The sequence below is a fragment of the Gloeophyllum trabeum genome (genome assembly GCF_000344685.1).
Source record: "Gloeophyllum trabeum ATCC 11539 unplaced genomic scaffold GLOTRscaffold_00009, whole genome shotgun sequence".
In the NCBI taxonomy this organism is placed as follows: domain Eukaryota; kingdom Fungi; phylum Basidiomycota; class Agaricomycetes; order Gloeophyllales; family Gloeophyllaceae; genus Gloeophyllum; species Gloeophyllum trabeum.
The window spans coordinates 1,348,938-1,361,966 of NW_006920418.1; the positions used below are offsets into that span (position 1 = coordinate 1,348,938).

General features: G+C 52.8%; 5 protein-coding genes across 5 annotated transcripts; 2 read left to right on the forward strand and 3 right to left on the reverse strand.

Annotated features, from left to right (window-relative positions):
• Positions 1-339: 339 nt before the first annotated feature.
• Positions 340-1,285, forward strand: GLOTRDRAFT_106736 (uncharacterized protein; the record flags this gene model as incomplete). The annotated part of the gene is made up of 7 exons (XM_007869381.1): positions 340-587; positions 649-668; positions 727-798; positions 851-885; positions 940-998; positions 1,054-1,084; positions 1,142-1,285. 7 exons carry the CDS (start codon positions 340-342, stop codon positions 1,283-1,285), a joined length of 609 nt encoding a protein of 202 aa, XP_007867572.1.
• A 2,050-nt stretch (positions 1,286-3,335) lies between these two features.
• Positions 3,336-4,293, reverse strand: GLOTRDRAFT_44304 (histone acetyltransferase; the record flags this gene model as incomplete). Its single annotated transcript, XM_007869039.1, has 4 exons — positions 3,336-3,553; positions 3,614-3,848; positions 3,897-3,986; positions 4,039-4,293. 4 exons carry the CDS (start codon positions 4,291-4,293, stop codon positions 3,336-3,338), a joined length of 798 nt encoding a protein of 265 aa, XP_007867230.1.
• An 896-nt stretch (positions 4,294-5,189) lies between these two features.
• On the reverse strand, positions 5,190-5,426 carry GLOTRDRAFT_44190 (uncharacterized protein; the record flags this gene model as incomplete). The annotated part of the gene is made up of 1 exon (XM_007869029.1): positions 5,190-5,426. The coding sequence occupies one exon, from the start codon at positions 5,424-5,426 to the stop codon at positions 5,190-5,192; it is 237 nt and encodes a 78-aa protein (XP_007867220.1).
• Positions 5,427-7,898: 2,472 nt separating this feature from the next.
• On the forward strand, positions 7,899-9,322 carry GLOTRDRAFT_43776 (kinase-like protein; the record flags this gene model as incomplete). Its single annotated transcript, XM_007868996.1, has 7 exons — positions 7,899-7,983; positions 8,044-8,224; positions 8,275-8,441; positions 8,502-8,602; positions 8,651-8,792; positions 8,844-9,112; positions 9,176-9,322. The coding sequence occupies 7 exons, from the start codon at positions 7,899-7,901 to the stop codon at positions 9,320-9,322; spliced, it is 1,092 nt and encodes a 363-aa protein (XP_007867187.1).
• Positions 9,323-9,783: 461 nt separating this feature from the next.
• Positions 9,784-12,048, reverse strand: GLOTRDRAFT_62809 (acid protease). The gene is made up of 10 exons (XM_007869382.1): positions 11,751-12,048; positions 11,346-11,695; positions 11,277-11,293; positions 11,102-11,220; positions 10,857-11,044; positions 10,760-10,802; positions 10,426-10,710; positions 10,342-10,365; positions 10,063-10,287; positions 9,784-10,006 (listed from the first exon to the last, which is right to left on the reverse strand). Exons 1-10 carry the CDS (start codon positions 11,916-11,918, stop codon positions 9,926-9,928), a joined length of 1,500 nt encoding a protein of 499 aa, XP_007867573.1. The 5' UTR covers positions 11,919-12,048; the 3' UTR covers positions 9,784-9,925.
• Positions 12,049-13,029: the final 981 nt, after the last annotated feature.

Sequence of the window (13,029 nt, forward strand, 5' to 3'; positions counted from 1 at the left end):
CGCTCGTCGTCCGTGGTGTCTTTGAGCGCACGCGGCAAAGCGGCGCATGACCTTTGAAGGCATACCGACGTTCCCACGGTCATGCATGCCAAATAGGCAAATAGTGTCAAATAATAACCTCGTATTTCCCCGTGGTAGTCTCCCACGCCTACGCTTTTACGAACTTGACCGGCGGCAAGGATCGACTCCATTGAAGTTGACGTCACATGGACAGTCCTACAAAATGGCGCATACAAGGGCGCGTTCCGTACGATGCTTTCATCTCGCTTTACCTCTGCAACCAGAAGAGCAGTACGAACTTGCCAAAGACCCTTTATTGCTTCGAGAAACGCGTCCAAGATGCCTCAGATCCATCCGAACGCTGAGGGCGAGTACAAGCCTGGCGAACACTCGGGTATCCCTCACCCTCCGCCTGCGGACGACCCCAGTCAGAAGACTGAATTGCAGAAGCCCTGGCCAGATACTGGTTGGAGGGGACAGCCTACTATTCCCAGTCAGGAGGGCGGTGACGGCGAGAAGGATTTCATGAACAAGCCGCCGTACTTCTGGAAGTCAGAGGGGGATAAATTCGAGGCTCATTATACGAGGCAAGTCTAATATGTTAGTTATCAGCACTCATGAACAAACGAGTTGACGAATGCTGAGTAGTCAGTGCTGGTGCGGCAATGGTTCGTCGCTTGATACAGGTCGCTCGTCGATTCCTTTGCTGACATGTCTGTCACGCAGTTGTATTTGAATTCCATGGAAACCCACTAGACGCCAAACATTGTCACTGTCGGCAATGCCAGAGCCTTCACGGTGCGTCGGCCATTTACGTGCGACGCAGAACGGCTATTTCATCCTCCTTTAGGTGCGCCGTTCCAATGGGCGGTTATCTTCCCGAAGGTACGCGTAAGAATGTGATCTCTGGACATCCAATGACGTATATCTCGGTGACAGACTTCTGTTCGTCTGGTCAAGAATGAGAAGAACAGCTTGCATTTCTTCAGCACTGCACTGTACGTCATGTCAGCCACGTCTGATTGAGCACTCAACCTGACTGGCTCACCGTAGACGCACGGAGGGCCACTACGTTCCTTGTAAAGTCTGTAGTCACCGCCCCCGAACACCAACGCAACCCACTGACTCTTGATGGTATCAGGTGTCTTGTGACCAATGTCGTTCTCCCCTCTTCGATGAAGGGCGTAATACCGTCCTCGCTTACCCGGGCAGTTTTAAGTTTAAGGATCGAAAGGTACCGCTGGACTTCCAGCCCAGCTGTCACATATTCTACAGCGAGAGGTAAGCTTGCAGTTTTGACAACGCTCATAGGTGGAGCCGTTGCTGACTGAGTTAATGTACAGAGTGATGGAGGTACCTGATGGAATGTGAGTAAACGCTTGAAGTTTTGAGATACTGTGCTCACTATAATATTCCAGACCCAAATGGTCGGGCCATAAGGGCACAAGCGTAGGTTTTCCTCAAGTTGTATTGCACAACATATCAATAGTAATCTGACTGTATCTAGGAACTGCTGCAAGAATTATCGGACCAGCCAGGGTAAGTCTCGAAAAGCATACCACTCATGTCAGATATATTGACGATACGTTTGTAGCACGATGCCAAAGTACAAGGGCGTCAAGGGCGGCGACGAAAAGAGGAGTATTGATCTAGAGAATGCGAAGAAAGAGTGAGGTATGCGCATATCGTATTCTTGATACATACACGTAATAAAGACAATCATCACCATAGTGCTAAACTGTAAACACGACCTACCATGTACGATAATCGGTGTAGCGATAGACATACTTCAATTGGAAGTCTGGAATGAGCGTTGAGGATATGCATAATGATAGGTCAGAAAGCAAGGACTACTCTGAATCGATACACAAAGGAAGAAAACATGTGGGCTACAGTGCAATTATCAAAAGTAAAACCATAACATACGATATGTGAGAAGTGAGGGGTGAACTATCACTAGAACTACAAGGCCTCGTCATCCGGGTCTCCTTCCGCATCTAGCTCTCCCTCTGCATCAATGTCGCTCGTAGTGCCATCATCCGGGTTGGCCATCGGAACATCGTCATGAAAGCCTTTCTGCTTATCCGGCGGGTCGGACGATTCCATCTCCACGTTAGTATCTTCGCTCGGAACGCTATGACGGCTCGCCACTGCCGTGGACGGCGTGCTCATATCTTCCGACTTGACGTCGGCCGCTGGCGATGGCCTCTTGTCGGGCTCGTTACGAGTGGCAAGCGCCGGCGCATCTTCTTCGGGAATCGTCCTGCTGCCATTCAGGAATGTGGACGTCCGTCTGGCATTCCGCGGGTTAGGCGCTGCGAGACGAACGTCTGTGGCAGAGCTCTGTCCATTCATGGGAAGGTCCAGCTCGGGCGAGGAGTCTATCCTGCGGCGCTTACGAGGAGAAACCGGCCTAGGAGATGAGATAGAGCCTGCGCGTTTGCGCTCGCTGTCTTGGAGCACGTTTGCCGCTGACCTCGACCGCAATTGACGGAGACCCTCTCGCGCAAGCTGCGCAGCAAGCGCTTCGTCACTCAAAATAGTCGAGCCGTTGGTCACATCCTTGACCTTCGCAATCTTGGCAGGTGCCGACCTTGTACGAGAGAGCGCGGGTGAAGTAACAGGGGTTCGAGCAGACTGGGCGCGAGTACGGAGGCTACGAGCTGTGGGTGATTTCGGCGTTGATACCGCTAACGACCTAAGGCCCCGGCGGAGACTACCTTCATCTTCAGACGGAACCGGGCTGGAGGAGTTTTGGACAGGGGCAGGCGCATTCGAAGGCGTGACGGGAATTGATCGCGCATCTGTTACCTCCACATCTCCATCGAACAGAGCAGCCGCCGGCGACTCCGTGCGAACGTTCTCACTCCCACGTAAAGCATCCATGCGAGGCGTCGAAGGACCCGCTGCCGGTCTTGACAATTCCAGATCCATCTGAAAAGGCTCAGCCTTGGCCAGGGAAGGACCAGCCACAGGGTCCTGCTCCATGGGATCCCCGAATATTCGCGAGTGTTTCGTCCTTGTCAGAAGGAAAGGACTCCATTTCAGCTTTTCCGGCTTGAGTCGGAGGTAACCCTTCGATTCCCAGTTCTTGAGGTATCGATCAACCTGTTCGTGATCCCATGAGATAATATAGTCTTTAGGTGGCGCGAATGGCCCATGCGGCTTTTCCTCCTCCTGGGTTTGCGTCCGCTGTAGATGACGCCGAGCGACGCCGTTCTTACGTCCGCGGATAAACTTGATAGATTGTCCGGGCGCTGGTCGGGAGGGGGGTGTATGCTCTTTGATGGTGATCATTTTGTGTTGCACCAAGGTATTATATATGTCCTCCAGCGTCATAGACGTGGCCGCACTGATATCTGGGCCGGGTTGAGAATTGGATTCCGCAGGAGCAAACACGAGCGCATACCTTCCAGTCTTGGGTTGTCCGGAGCAGTCCTCAAGTATTGCATGATAGCTAATGTCCAGTAGTTTCTGTAACTTAGAGCTCCCAAACTAGACAGAGGTTTCTCCGGTGAACCAACACGACGTTCCTTCTTGGATAAAAGGTAACCTATGGGACAAGGGTCAGTATTGCCATCAATTCCAGCGATGTGGTCAATGTCGGACGTACTGAAGTCTATCAGCAAGTTTCCCCACCCCCTCCGCTGGCGAACAGGCAGGGTCATTATGCAACTGACATTATAGTCCTTCGGGCTATGCTTCTCTTTACTGAAGTACCCGACAAATCGTGCGCCAACGTCATCTACTTCTGTAATGACATAAAACAAGAAAGGCTCCACGTCGTAGAAAAGAGACTTGTGGTCCAGAAACATCTTCGAAAGGAGACAGAGATTTTGGCAGTATATCTGAACGAGTATTAGCGAGGCAGGGATGTCATACATGCCATGACCTACTTTGTTTCTTCTACCATCAACCTCGAAGATGGACACCGACCCGTCTCGATAGATTTCGTCCCCAGGCGGATGTCGAGCCTTGCACTTCGTCTATGGCGACGGTGTGAGGTCGGCGCATATATGAGGTCGACAGACAACTCACCGCATGTCGCACTGCTTGGAAGCGACTTCTCATATACTTCAGGCAGAACTCGCAGATCCACAAGCGTCCGTCCGAAATATTCGCATATTCTTCTGGGAAGGGCGCGTCATACCAGGTCTGTATGTCGTACTCGCCAAACCGGATGGTTCGTATTCGTAGCGGCCTAGAAGAAGAGTCCACTTTGGTCAAATCTGTCGCAGGCGTGGACGGAGCTGGCGAGGCTGATGGCCCGGGTGACGGAGCAGACAATGCCATCGAGCGGGGGTTCATTGTAGAGCGTAGGGGTCTCGAAGAGGGGCCGGCAATAGGAGTCTGTGGTTCTTCCGAGATGGGAGGATTGGGTGGATTAAGCTTTGCCTAAACATCGTTTAAGCATCAGCTCCGCAATTGCGAGCAAGTTTACCACAGACAAAGGCGTACCTCAGCCAAAGCACGACTTCTCTCAAATCGTATTTTATCACCGACTTCTATGGATGTCTTTGAAGTATCCCTCTCTTCCACGCTCAGGACATCATCAAAAAGTCCTTTCGGGGGTTCTCCATCCGAGTCCTCTTTCTCTTTGCCCTTGTCGCGAGGCGGTAGCCTCAACCGCACTACCATTCGCCTCTGAGTCGGAGTCTGATCCGGAGAGGTAGGTATCTTGATACGCATGCGCTTGCCAGTTGACCGCGACGACGGCCCGCCGGGCGTTGCCTGGTCAGCCCGAGGACGCGCCTTGGATTTTCGCCCTGCTTTTTTCCTGCTCTTTGATGGCTGCAGATGTTCTTCACCGTCCACGTCCACGTCCACGTCCATGTCCGAGTCGTCCGTGACAATACCGTTCTCTTTGCCCTTACCCTTATGATCTGGTATTGAGTACGAGGTGGAGGGAGCCGATGACTCCCTGTAGTCAGGATTCGGATCGGGCTGAGGCGTAGTGGGTTCTTCAGGGAAATCGGGTGGTAGAGGTGGGCATAGAGGGCAATGCCATTTGCCTGGCGGTTCTTCGGCCAGTGGGGGGTCAAGACAGTCCATATGCCAGCCTAGCAACCTGTGGTGAGCAAGACTATCATGCTACAGGATGTGTACCAACCTCTGTCGCAGAAGTCACAGAATAATATCCGGCTCTAGACAATCTAAAGTGGTGAGTTCAAGAAGACTGAGAGGGTCACTCAACGCACATCGTCCCCCTTCTCTTGACAAATCTCACAATTCTTACACTCCATACACTTCCACGGGTATAAATGTATGTTTTCACTTATTTCGTCAAGTTGCATGCAGGACGGGTGACCTAACGGACCCGAGATGAAGGGATTAGAACATGTATGAAGCGCATAGGTGCGTACCGCTCCTTCCGCATTCGTCGCAACTGACCATCCTCTCCGGCTCTCCGATCTTGTTCTTCGCATCGTTCCCCTGGCAAAACCCGCATTCCGGTTCTCTTCGTGGTTTCCTCTTCTTCTTCACAGGTTTAGGGGGGTGTACGGGTTCCTCGGGAACGAAGTAAGCGGGCGGAGGGGGGGCGAATGGATCCCCTTGAGGACCGAGGGAGTACTGGTCGAGGTGGACGGACATGTGCTTGGAGTGCTCTTCAGAGGACTCCGCTGGATACTGCTGAGGCTAGGCCAGAGAGAGGACATGTTATTGCACATTACATACACGCGACGCGACGCGTCTCTGGTGCCTCGCCACAACGCTGCGATCAATCTTGAAACACTTACTTGTCCCTCCGCATCCCCCTCCTTCTCCTCCGCCAATATGGCGGGGTCTATTGGAGTCTCGTTCAAGGCGGGGTCGATGGGAACATCGTCAACGTTGCTGAGTGGCGTGCTGGCTCCCGGGTCGAAGGAGTTCTCTCGGGCGTAGACTGGGTCTGATGGGAATGGCAACCCTGGCATGGCGCATTACAAGAGACAGCTGTACGTCGTTGATGTCACGGAAAAAGTGTACATGCAACGGGCTGCTCACCGTCGAGCGTGTCGAGCTCGCTGTTGGAGAGTGTTTGGTTCTGTGTATCCCGCGGCGGATCTGCGAATGTCGGCACCACTTCTCAAGGCTCCGGCCACATTCTAGCCACACTGGCGTCTGGCAATAATTACAAGACGACAAACCGAAATCGACTCGAGGATTGACCCGGTGACCGGTCGGTGACTATTACTTCCCTGAAAGACAGAATCTCGAGGTTCCAATTCCAAGTATGACATATGTTACATCTTTATAGCCTGCTTATGCATACCCGGAGGGCATTGCCTCTGATACAAATCCCCGTCTCCGGAATGTTAGCAAGTGGGTGTTTCGCAACTGCTGACGCCTGTTGGCAGCCGCACAGGCTGTCATCGATGTGCATACTTTGGGGCATGCTTCATGTACGAATGCATAAGTATGTCGAATTCGAGGAGCCGGGCGTCCTGCTTCTCTCATTCCCGCCGCGCCCTGAACCGAGGTCTCATCACATCATTCCGACGATATGCACCGGTGAATGCTCGGTATATGTCAGAGCCGTGCGTTAGACGTCTGCTAGCTTCGGCGCCGCCCGTGATTCGCAACATGGGAAAGGGTACAAGCAGCAACCAAGTAAAGCTCTTGATGTGAGTCCACATGTGCGATGAGTAGCAGCCATGCCAAAGGGACATGCGATGATTGGGTGTGTGGAATACACAGACCTCCAGAAATGTACAAGCTGAATGGTGACCGTTCTGCTCGGTGTCATAGCCTGATGAATCCCGTGAGGCTCGTTCTGGGCCGAGAGACTCAGAGGAAGCCATCCTATGTTTGACCAGATCATAGCGATGCAGCTGACGCTGCGTGCCGGAGACGGCCCACTGCACACAGGATCGTAGAGCCGGACCAGGACATATAATGCAGATGGGAACGTGCGCTTCCCCGATTGCGTATTTTGGAATGAATAAGCCGCTCGATAAAATCAGATGCTGCGTTTGGGGGATGGGCTGGACGGCAGTTGCCTGACGAGTTGACGCGCTCGGACCATGGCAGAAAATGGGCATGAATGGCTGCGGGAATAAACATGCCACGTCTCCCGGCCCTCGCCCGAGGAGGCGACTGCGAAAGCAACGAATTCCAGTCAGATAATACACGACGAGTCGAGGGAAATGAACAATTCGTCCCTCGTTACTCGCAGTAGATAGATATGGATTGCAGTGGTGGCGGAGCGCCAACGGAGGGACGAGGTGGCTGAGCGCCAAACAAGCGTCAACATTGCTCCAGCCCCGGCCGTGGGCAAGACTCTTATTGCTGGGCACCCGCGTTCTGTTCTCCTCCAACCACCACTTGACTTTGACCCCTCAACATCGTACACGACGGCGTTCGCACTCACACAAACCATGCAGACAGCGGTCCATCTACCGCCTCCGTCGTTGCTTCCCATGTACCCGCGCTCATCCATCAATGGCCGAGGCAACACCACATCGACGGCGGTCCCAACGCCCCCCGTCGCTGTGGCCACACGCAAACGGAAGCGCGCTCGTCAATTCACTGTCAACTATAGCGAAGTCCAGGAGGTCGATAACGACGGCAGGCTACGGGACGTCATCGTTATTGAGGATACACCGCCCCCGCCTACCGCATCTCCTGCCACCACAACGCGAAGCAACGTGTATTCTGCGTCCTACCAGCCGCCCGTCCTCAATGCACCCATCAGGACTAGGGCTCGAGCTGCCGCCGAGGCCCAGGGCAGTAGTAGTTCCTCAGTGGTCGTCCCCGCCTATAAGAAGAGGAAGCGGGATCCTGCAGATAACATCCCGACAGCTGTGAACAAACGGCCACCACCATCCGCGGCCCACAAGGCATGGCCAAATACAAATGGTGCTGTCGATGATGTGCGTCCTCTAATTCATGTTTCAGTTGGCGCCTGACTCGTTCTCATGCCACATCAGAAAACGCATGTCCCCTGTGACGATAAGGAGGGCCACTATATCATCGTCCCCGATGACCTTATCAACAAGCGCTGTATGTTTCACTCGTGCTGCTTATTCGTGTATTTTGCATTTTAACGTCATCGATTCACAGATCGAACTGTCAGGCTCTTGGGTCAGGGCACTTTCGGCAAAGTCGTCGAGGCTGTCGACGAGTATGAGAACAAGAGAGTGGCCATAAAGATCATTCGTGCAATCCAGAAGTATCGTGATGCCAGCAAGATCGAAGTTCGCGTCCTGCAAAAGCTGAAGGAGCGCGATCCGGAGAACTTACAGTAAGATATTCCTCACTTTCCGCCGTCGATAGGTGCTGAGTAACCTGTAGCAAATGTATTCATCTCCTCCGATGGTTCGATCATCGGAACCATATTTGCATCGTCTCTGAGCTGTTCGGGATGTGCATCTACGATTTCTTGAAGGAGAACGAGTTTGCTCCCTTCCCGAGACAGCACATTCAGTCATTCGCCAAACAGCTCCTCGGCAGCGTGGCATGTAAGTCGCTCATGCATAGGAATGCTGGCCGTTGGCCGACGCTCATTTGCCGCCTTCCAGTTCTACATGACTTACATCTCATCCACACTGATTTAAAGCCGGAGAACATCCTGCTTGTCAAGAACGACTACACGACAGTGCCTGTTCAAGTTGCTGGCAAGGTACGTTCCCCGCGCCAATATACAAATTCCTAGTTAACATAGGCCCAGCGGAACGCGCCACCTAAGCACAAGAGGATTCTGAATTCAACCGACATTCGTCTCATAGACTTCGGCTCGGCCACTTTCGAGGAAGAATACCACTCTACGGTCGTCTCAACGAGACATTATCGGGCTCCGGAGATCATCCTAGGTGAGTATTTTACCCAGTGCAAACCAGCAACATCCTGACATACGGTGGCAGGCCTGGGCTGGTCCTACCCTTGCGATGCTTTCTCACTGGGTTGCATCCTGGTCGAGTTCTATACAGGTGTTGCACTGTTCCAGACGCACGATAATCTGGAGCATCTGGCCATGATGGAGCAGGTTATGGGGAAAATGCCAGATCGATTCGCAAGGGCGGGTGCTCGGTCCAAGCCAGAATTCTTCAAGGACGGCGCGAAGCTAGATTGGCCCAAAGCGAAAGCATCCAGACAGAGCAAGAAAGATGTCCGAGCATGCAGAAGCCTTCAGGTACGTTGAATGGACTTTCTCAGGGCTGGTCTGGTAACAGTTGCTTAGTCTATAATTTCACAGGAAATCATACCTCCCACTGACACGCTCAACCGGCACTTCCTGGATCTCGTGCGGAAGTTGTTGACGTTCGACCCTGCTCAACGCATCAGTGTCCGGGAGGCTCTCAATCATCCTTATTTCTCTGTATCTGTTTCGAACGAACTGTAGCCAATTATCGTCGGTTTTGCACCGCTGGTCTGGATCCCTCGTCAACCTGGATATCCGCATTATACTGTAGCATTGCCTTGGTCGCTCGCTTTCGAAAATCTGTGTCTCTTGTCCATCCTGTTGTTCCTTGCATTTCTCATCCTTCTGGGAAAGTTCTGCCGCCATTCCTTCCAGCGCTACCACAATTCATCAATAATCCCCTCTCGCCCCACTTCAAGCCGTATCATAGGTCCCCTATCGCACAATGTTTTCTATTCGTTGCTCTTGTTTATTATGGCTCAATTTTATGCATGTACGATCGAAGACCATAGAGGTACTGGTATTTATGCAATATGTGCAATATGGTGGGGGATTCGCCCTTCGATCCTCTAAAGACTTGCCACAGTCGTGCTCAGACTTTTTGCTGGAGGTCAAGGCTGTCTCAACTGCTGTGAGAAGGAGCCATCCGTTTATCCACCTGTCCGGATAGATGGTTTCTACGTGCAATAAGGACGTGTTATAACGCCGTTATAATGCAAAGCTATCACAGTGTACAGAGCAAGAATGCCACAGATGGTATCATCAGATCCAGGTATAGTCATCGGATAGCTGATACGAGTCCGTTCATGCCAGCGACGCGAGCGATATCTCGTTACTGCCGACATCGGTGGAGAAGTACACGTTCTTCAGGAAGACGTCTCCGACCTGCACGAGTTGTCAGAATCCCGTCTACTACGAGAAGTGGTTGAACGAGTACTCACGAGCCACTCTTGGTCGCCTCCTACGGTGCCCCTCGTGATCGAGGAGTAGCAGTCACCGGTCAAGTTGGTGGAGGAGACGGGCAGGAAGGTCAGGTCCCGGGAGTCGATCTCGAACTCCTTGCCACTAAAAGTGAGGGAGACTTTGGTGGTTGTAGTGCAAGGGATGATCCAATTGAACCCGTCGAAGCGGGAGACGGGCATCGCCTCGTGAAGCGCGTCGACATCCTGTTTATGCGATCAGACGTTGAACGCGGTTCATTGTAAGTAGACAGGGCTTACGAGGCCAGGGCCTACGATCAAGGTCTGAAGACATTATCCTCAGCTACTTTAGAATTTGACACGACTAGGTGGTAAATAACTCACGGTGCCAGTGTCCAGGATAGCGGTCCTCCCAGACAAATTGACATCCTTGCCATCAACCTTGAAGGAGTCGACGTTCGCCTCCCAGTATCCCTTGGGGCTGACGTTCTTCACGGTGACCTTGCTCGAAGCATCGAATTTGGCAGGGTCCATGCCGCCGAAGGTGATCTCTCCGTCATTGTTGCCATCGGCCAGACGGGCTAGCTTGTATGAAGTGACCGGTGCTTGGATGAGCCCAGCGCTGTGGAGAGCCTCGACGATGGTGGGGATCCCTTGGTTGGAGAGTTGCTACCACGATGGTCAGCACATGGCACTGAACAGCACAGCAAATACGTACCGAACCCCCCAGGCCCATGATACCATCGAAGAGGGTATCTGAACTGCATAACGACATGTTAGTAACTTGATGTTTTCGCACGACGCCGGACCCTTACCCAGTGAATTGCGAGCTCTCGTTCTGAGCCGCGCCGAACTGGTGGGCAGGGAGCTTCATACCCGCGATTTCAATGTCATCCTGGGCAATGGTACCCGAGAGGAACCCGGATCCGTATGTGATGGCCCAGGTCTTCTGGGTGTCGTTGAAGGAGGTGCTGCTGCTGGAGCCGATGAACGTGTGGTTGCCCTGGAACCGCGGGCGTGGGTAAGTATATGGTGTATCCATTGTCTGAGAGCAACGCACGCAGCTGCCTCCCCCGTTAGCTGCACAGTTCTCGGCGCCCACCCAGAGGTCGGATGAGCCGGAGTCGACCAGGACCTTGAAGTCCCGAGGGGGAGTCCCGATCTGAATGGTTGCGAGATCTGTGTAATTCATCAGTAAACGAACAAGGTTGACATCAAAAAAATACTGCACGGACACCCAATGTCATTGGCACTACAAGTCAATATTATTAATGTATACGCACGAAGTAGGAACCCGAACTTACGAGATATCTAAACCAAGGGAATGATCATACGATGGAGCGTTCGCGGGGGTCAAAGTGTTCTCGTTCGCGGCATCCAAATCCATCGGGTTGAATCCCCCAGAGCTAGAGCCGGAGCCGTCGGTGTCCATGAAACTCTCGACCTTGGACATGGCAGAGCCGGCGCCCTTCATCTGGGTCTTGAGGTCCTCGAGCCATTTCACAACACCCTCCCGCCAGTACCGCTTGCTCAAGTCGGCCGGGAGCTCGCCTGTGCGTCGGTGGATCTCCTGCAATTCCTCGGGGGTGGGGGCAGGGCGACCCGACATGAGGGCCAGGCGCTGGTTTCCGCGGTTAACATGTTGCAGATGAATCTATATGACTGACGATGAGACCACTGTATTTACTGCAGCGCGAGGCGACACGCACAGCTTGGGTATCAATAATGTCCCGGTGGCTAGTCTTGTGGATGCGGGTGATGGGGACCGTCACAAGGCCCGAACCCGAGGGTGCAGGGCGCGCATCAGAGGGCGTCCCGAGGGACACAGCCAGGACCACGGCAGCCAGAAGGCCGGAAAAGTTCATGTTGACTTTCATGATCAGACGGCTACACTTTCAAAAGAGTGACAGGTAAAGAATGTCGTAGCTGGTCGTATTAACCAGCCGGGATTTGTGGGTAACAGAGCGACACCTTCAACGGAAACGGAAGGGTCGAGGAGGAGGAGATGTCGCGTCGGGGGCGGGGTCGCATGTTTATATAAGTATACGAGTCGTGCCAAGGTGGAGGGATTGTGACAACCGAGGACAACCGAGCAAAGACGGCTTCGATTTCGAATTGTTTCGTGTCCGTCAACTTCTTCCGGTGGCTGAATCATTCGCGAGGACGACAAGGGTCCTTGACCACAAGTCCTGCTCAGTCATGGGTTTCGCTATTGCTATGAAGGATGCATGATTCTACAACATTCGAATATCACTAGTATTCCCCGCGGCTGGGTATAACAGCGTTCTCGAATGGATCCGCTGTACATCATGTAATGTGCAGACAGCGTTGTCATGGTGGTGATTTCCACATCCGCATTGCAAGAGCAGTCATTGAATGTTCACAGTTCGCGGGGATAATATTGTTTATCCTAGAGTCCTAGACGACTGCTGGTTTGAAAGCGAGACAGGTTATGATAGCGAAGGAAACCTTGCGCCAGACGTTATGAACTTTCCAGGTAAGGGTGACTATGACCTTTTTTTTCACGGAAAAATCGAGGTGGCAAAGTGCCCAGTCGAACGCGTTACCGGCGGCTCCATCCGGAAGGCGTTACCCGGTACACGTGCATGCGCCCACAACGCGCACGCGTAACTCGCTACTCGCTACTCGTTACTCGTTACTCGCTACCCAGTCAGACGCAGGAGGCTAGTAGCGGCTCCTTAGCAACTCTGAGGTGCTACTGCCACCACTATTTAACGGTAGTTATGACGTCTATAATGCTTGTACTTACTTGCTTTCTATGCAATGATAAGACATTTCCTTCCAGTACTTCCTGCTTCGAGTGAGCCTCAAAGCATGGAAGTCCATCAGTCGCACCGGTCCTATGAACTAGCAGTGGCAGGCTTGCAGATAGTCGTGGTTTGGGTAAGTAGACTTCTTAATTTCGGTTAGGAGTCGTGGTTCGGCTATGCACATCGCAAGGAATTTGATATCTGCGGAGGTATAGTA

What these genes read in the sequence shown, in the direction of transcription:
- GLOTRDRAFT_62809 (XM_007869382.1), bottom strand. Translation starts at nt 11,918, where the DNA reads ATGAAAGTCAACATGAACTTTTCCGGCCTTCTGGCTGCCGTGGTCCTG. An exon ending in CTAACGGGGGAGGCAGCTGC is followed by an intron (nt 11,045 to 11,101) that starts GTGCGTTGCTCT and finishes CCGCGGTTCCAG; the next exon opens with GGCAACCACACGTTCATCGG. An exon ending in TGATCGTAGGCCCTGGCCTC is followed by an intron (nt 10,288 to 10,341) that starts GTAAGCCCTGTC and finishes TCGCATAAACAG; the next exon opens with GATGTCGACGCGCTTCACGA.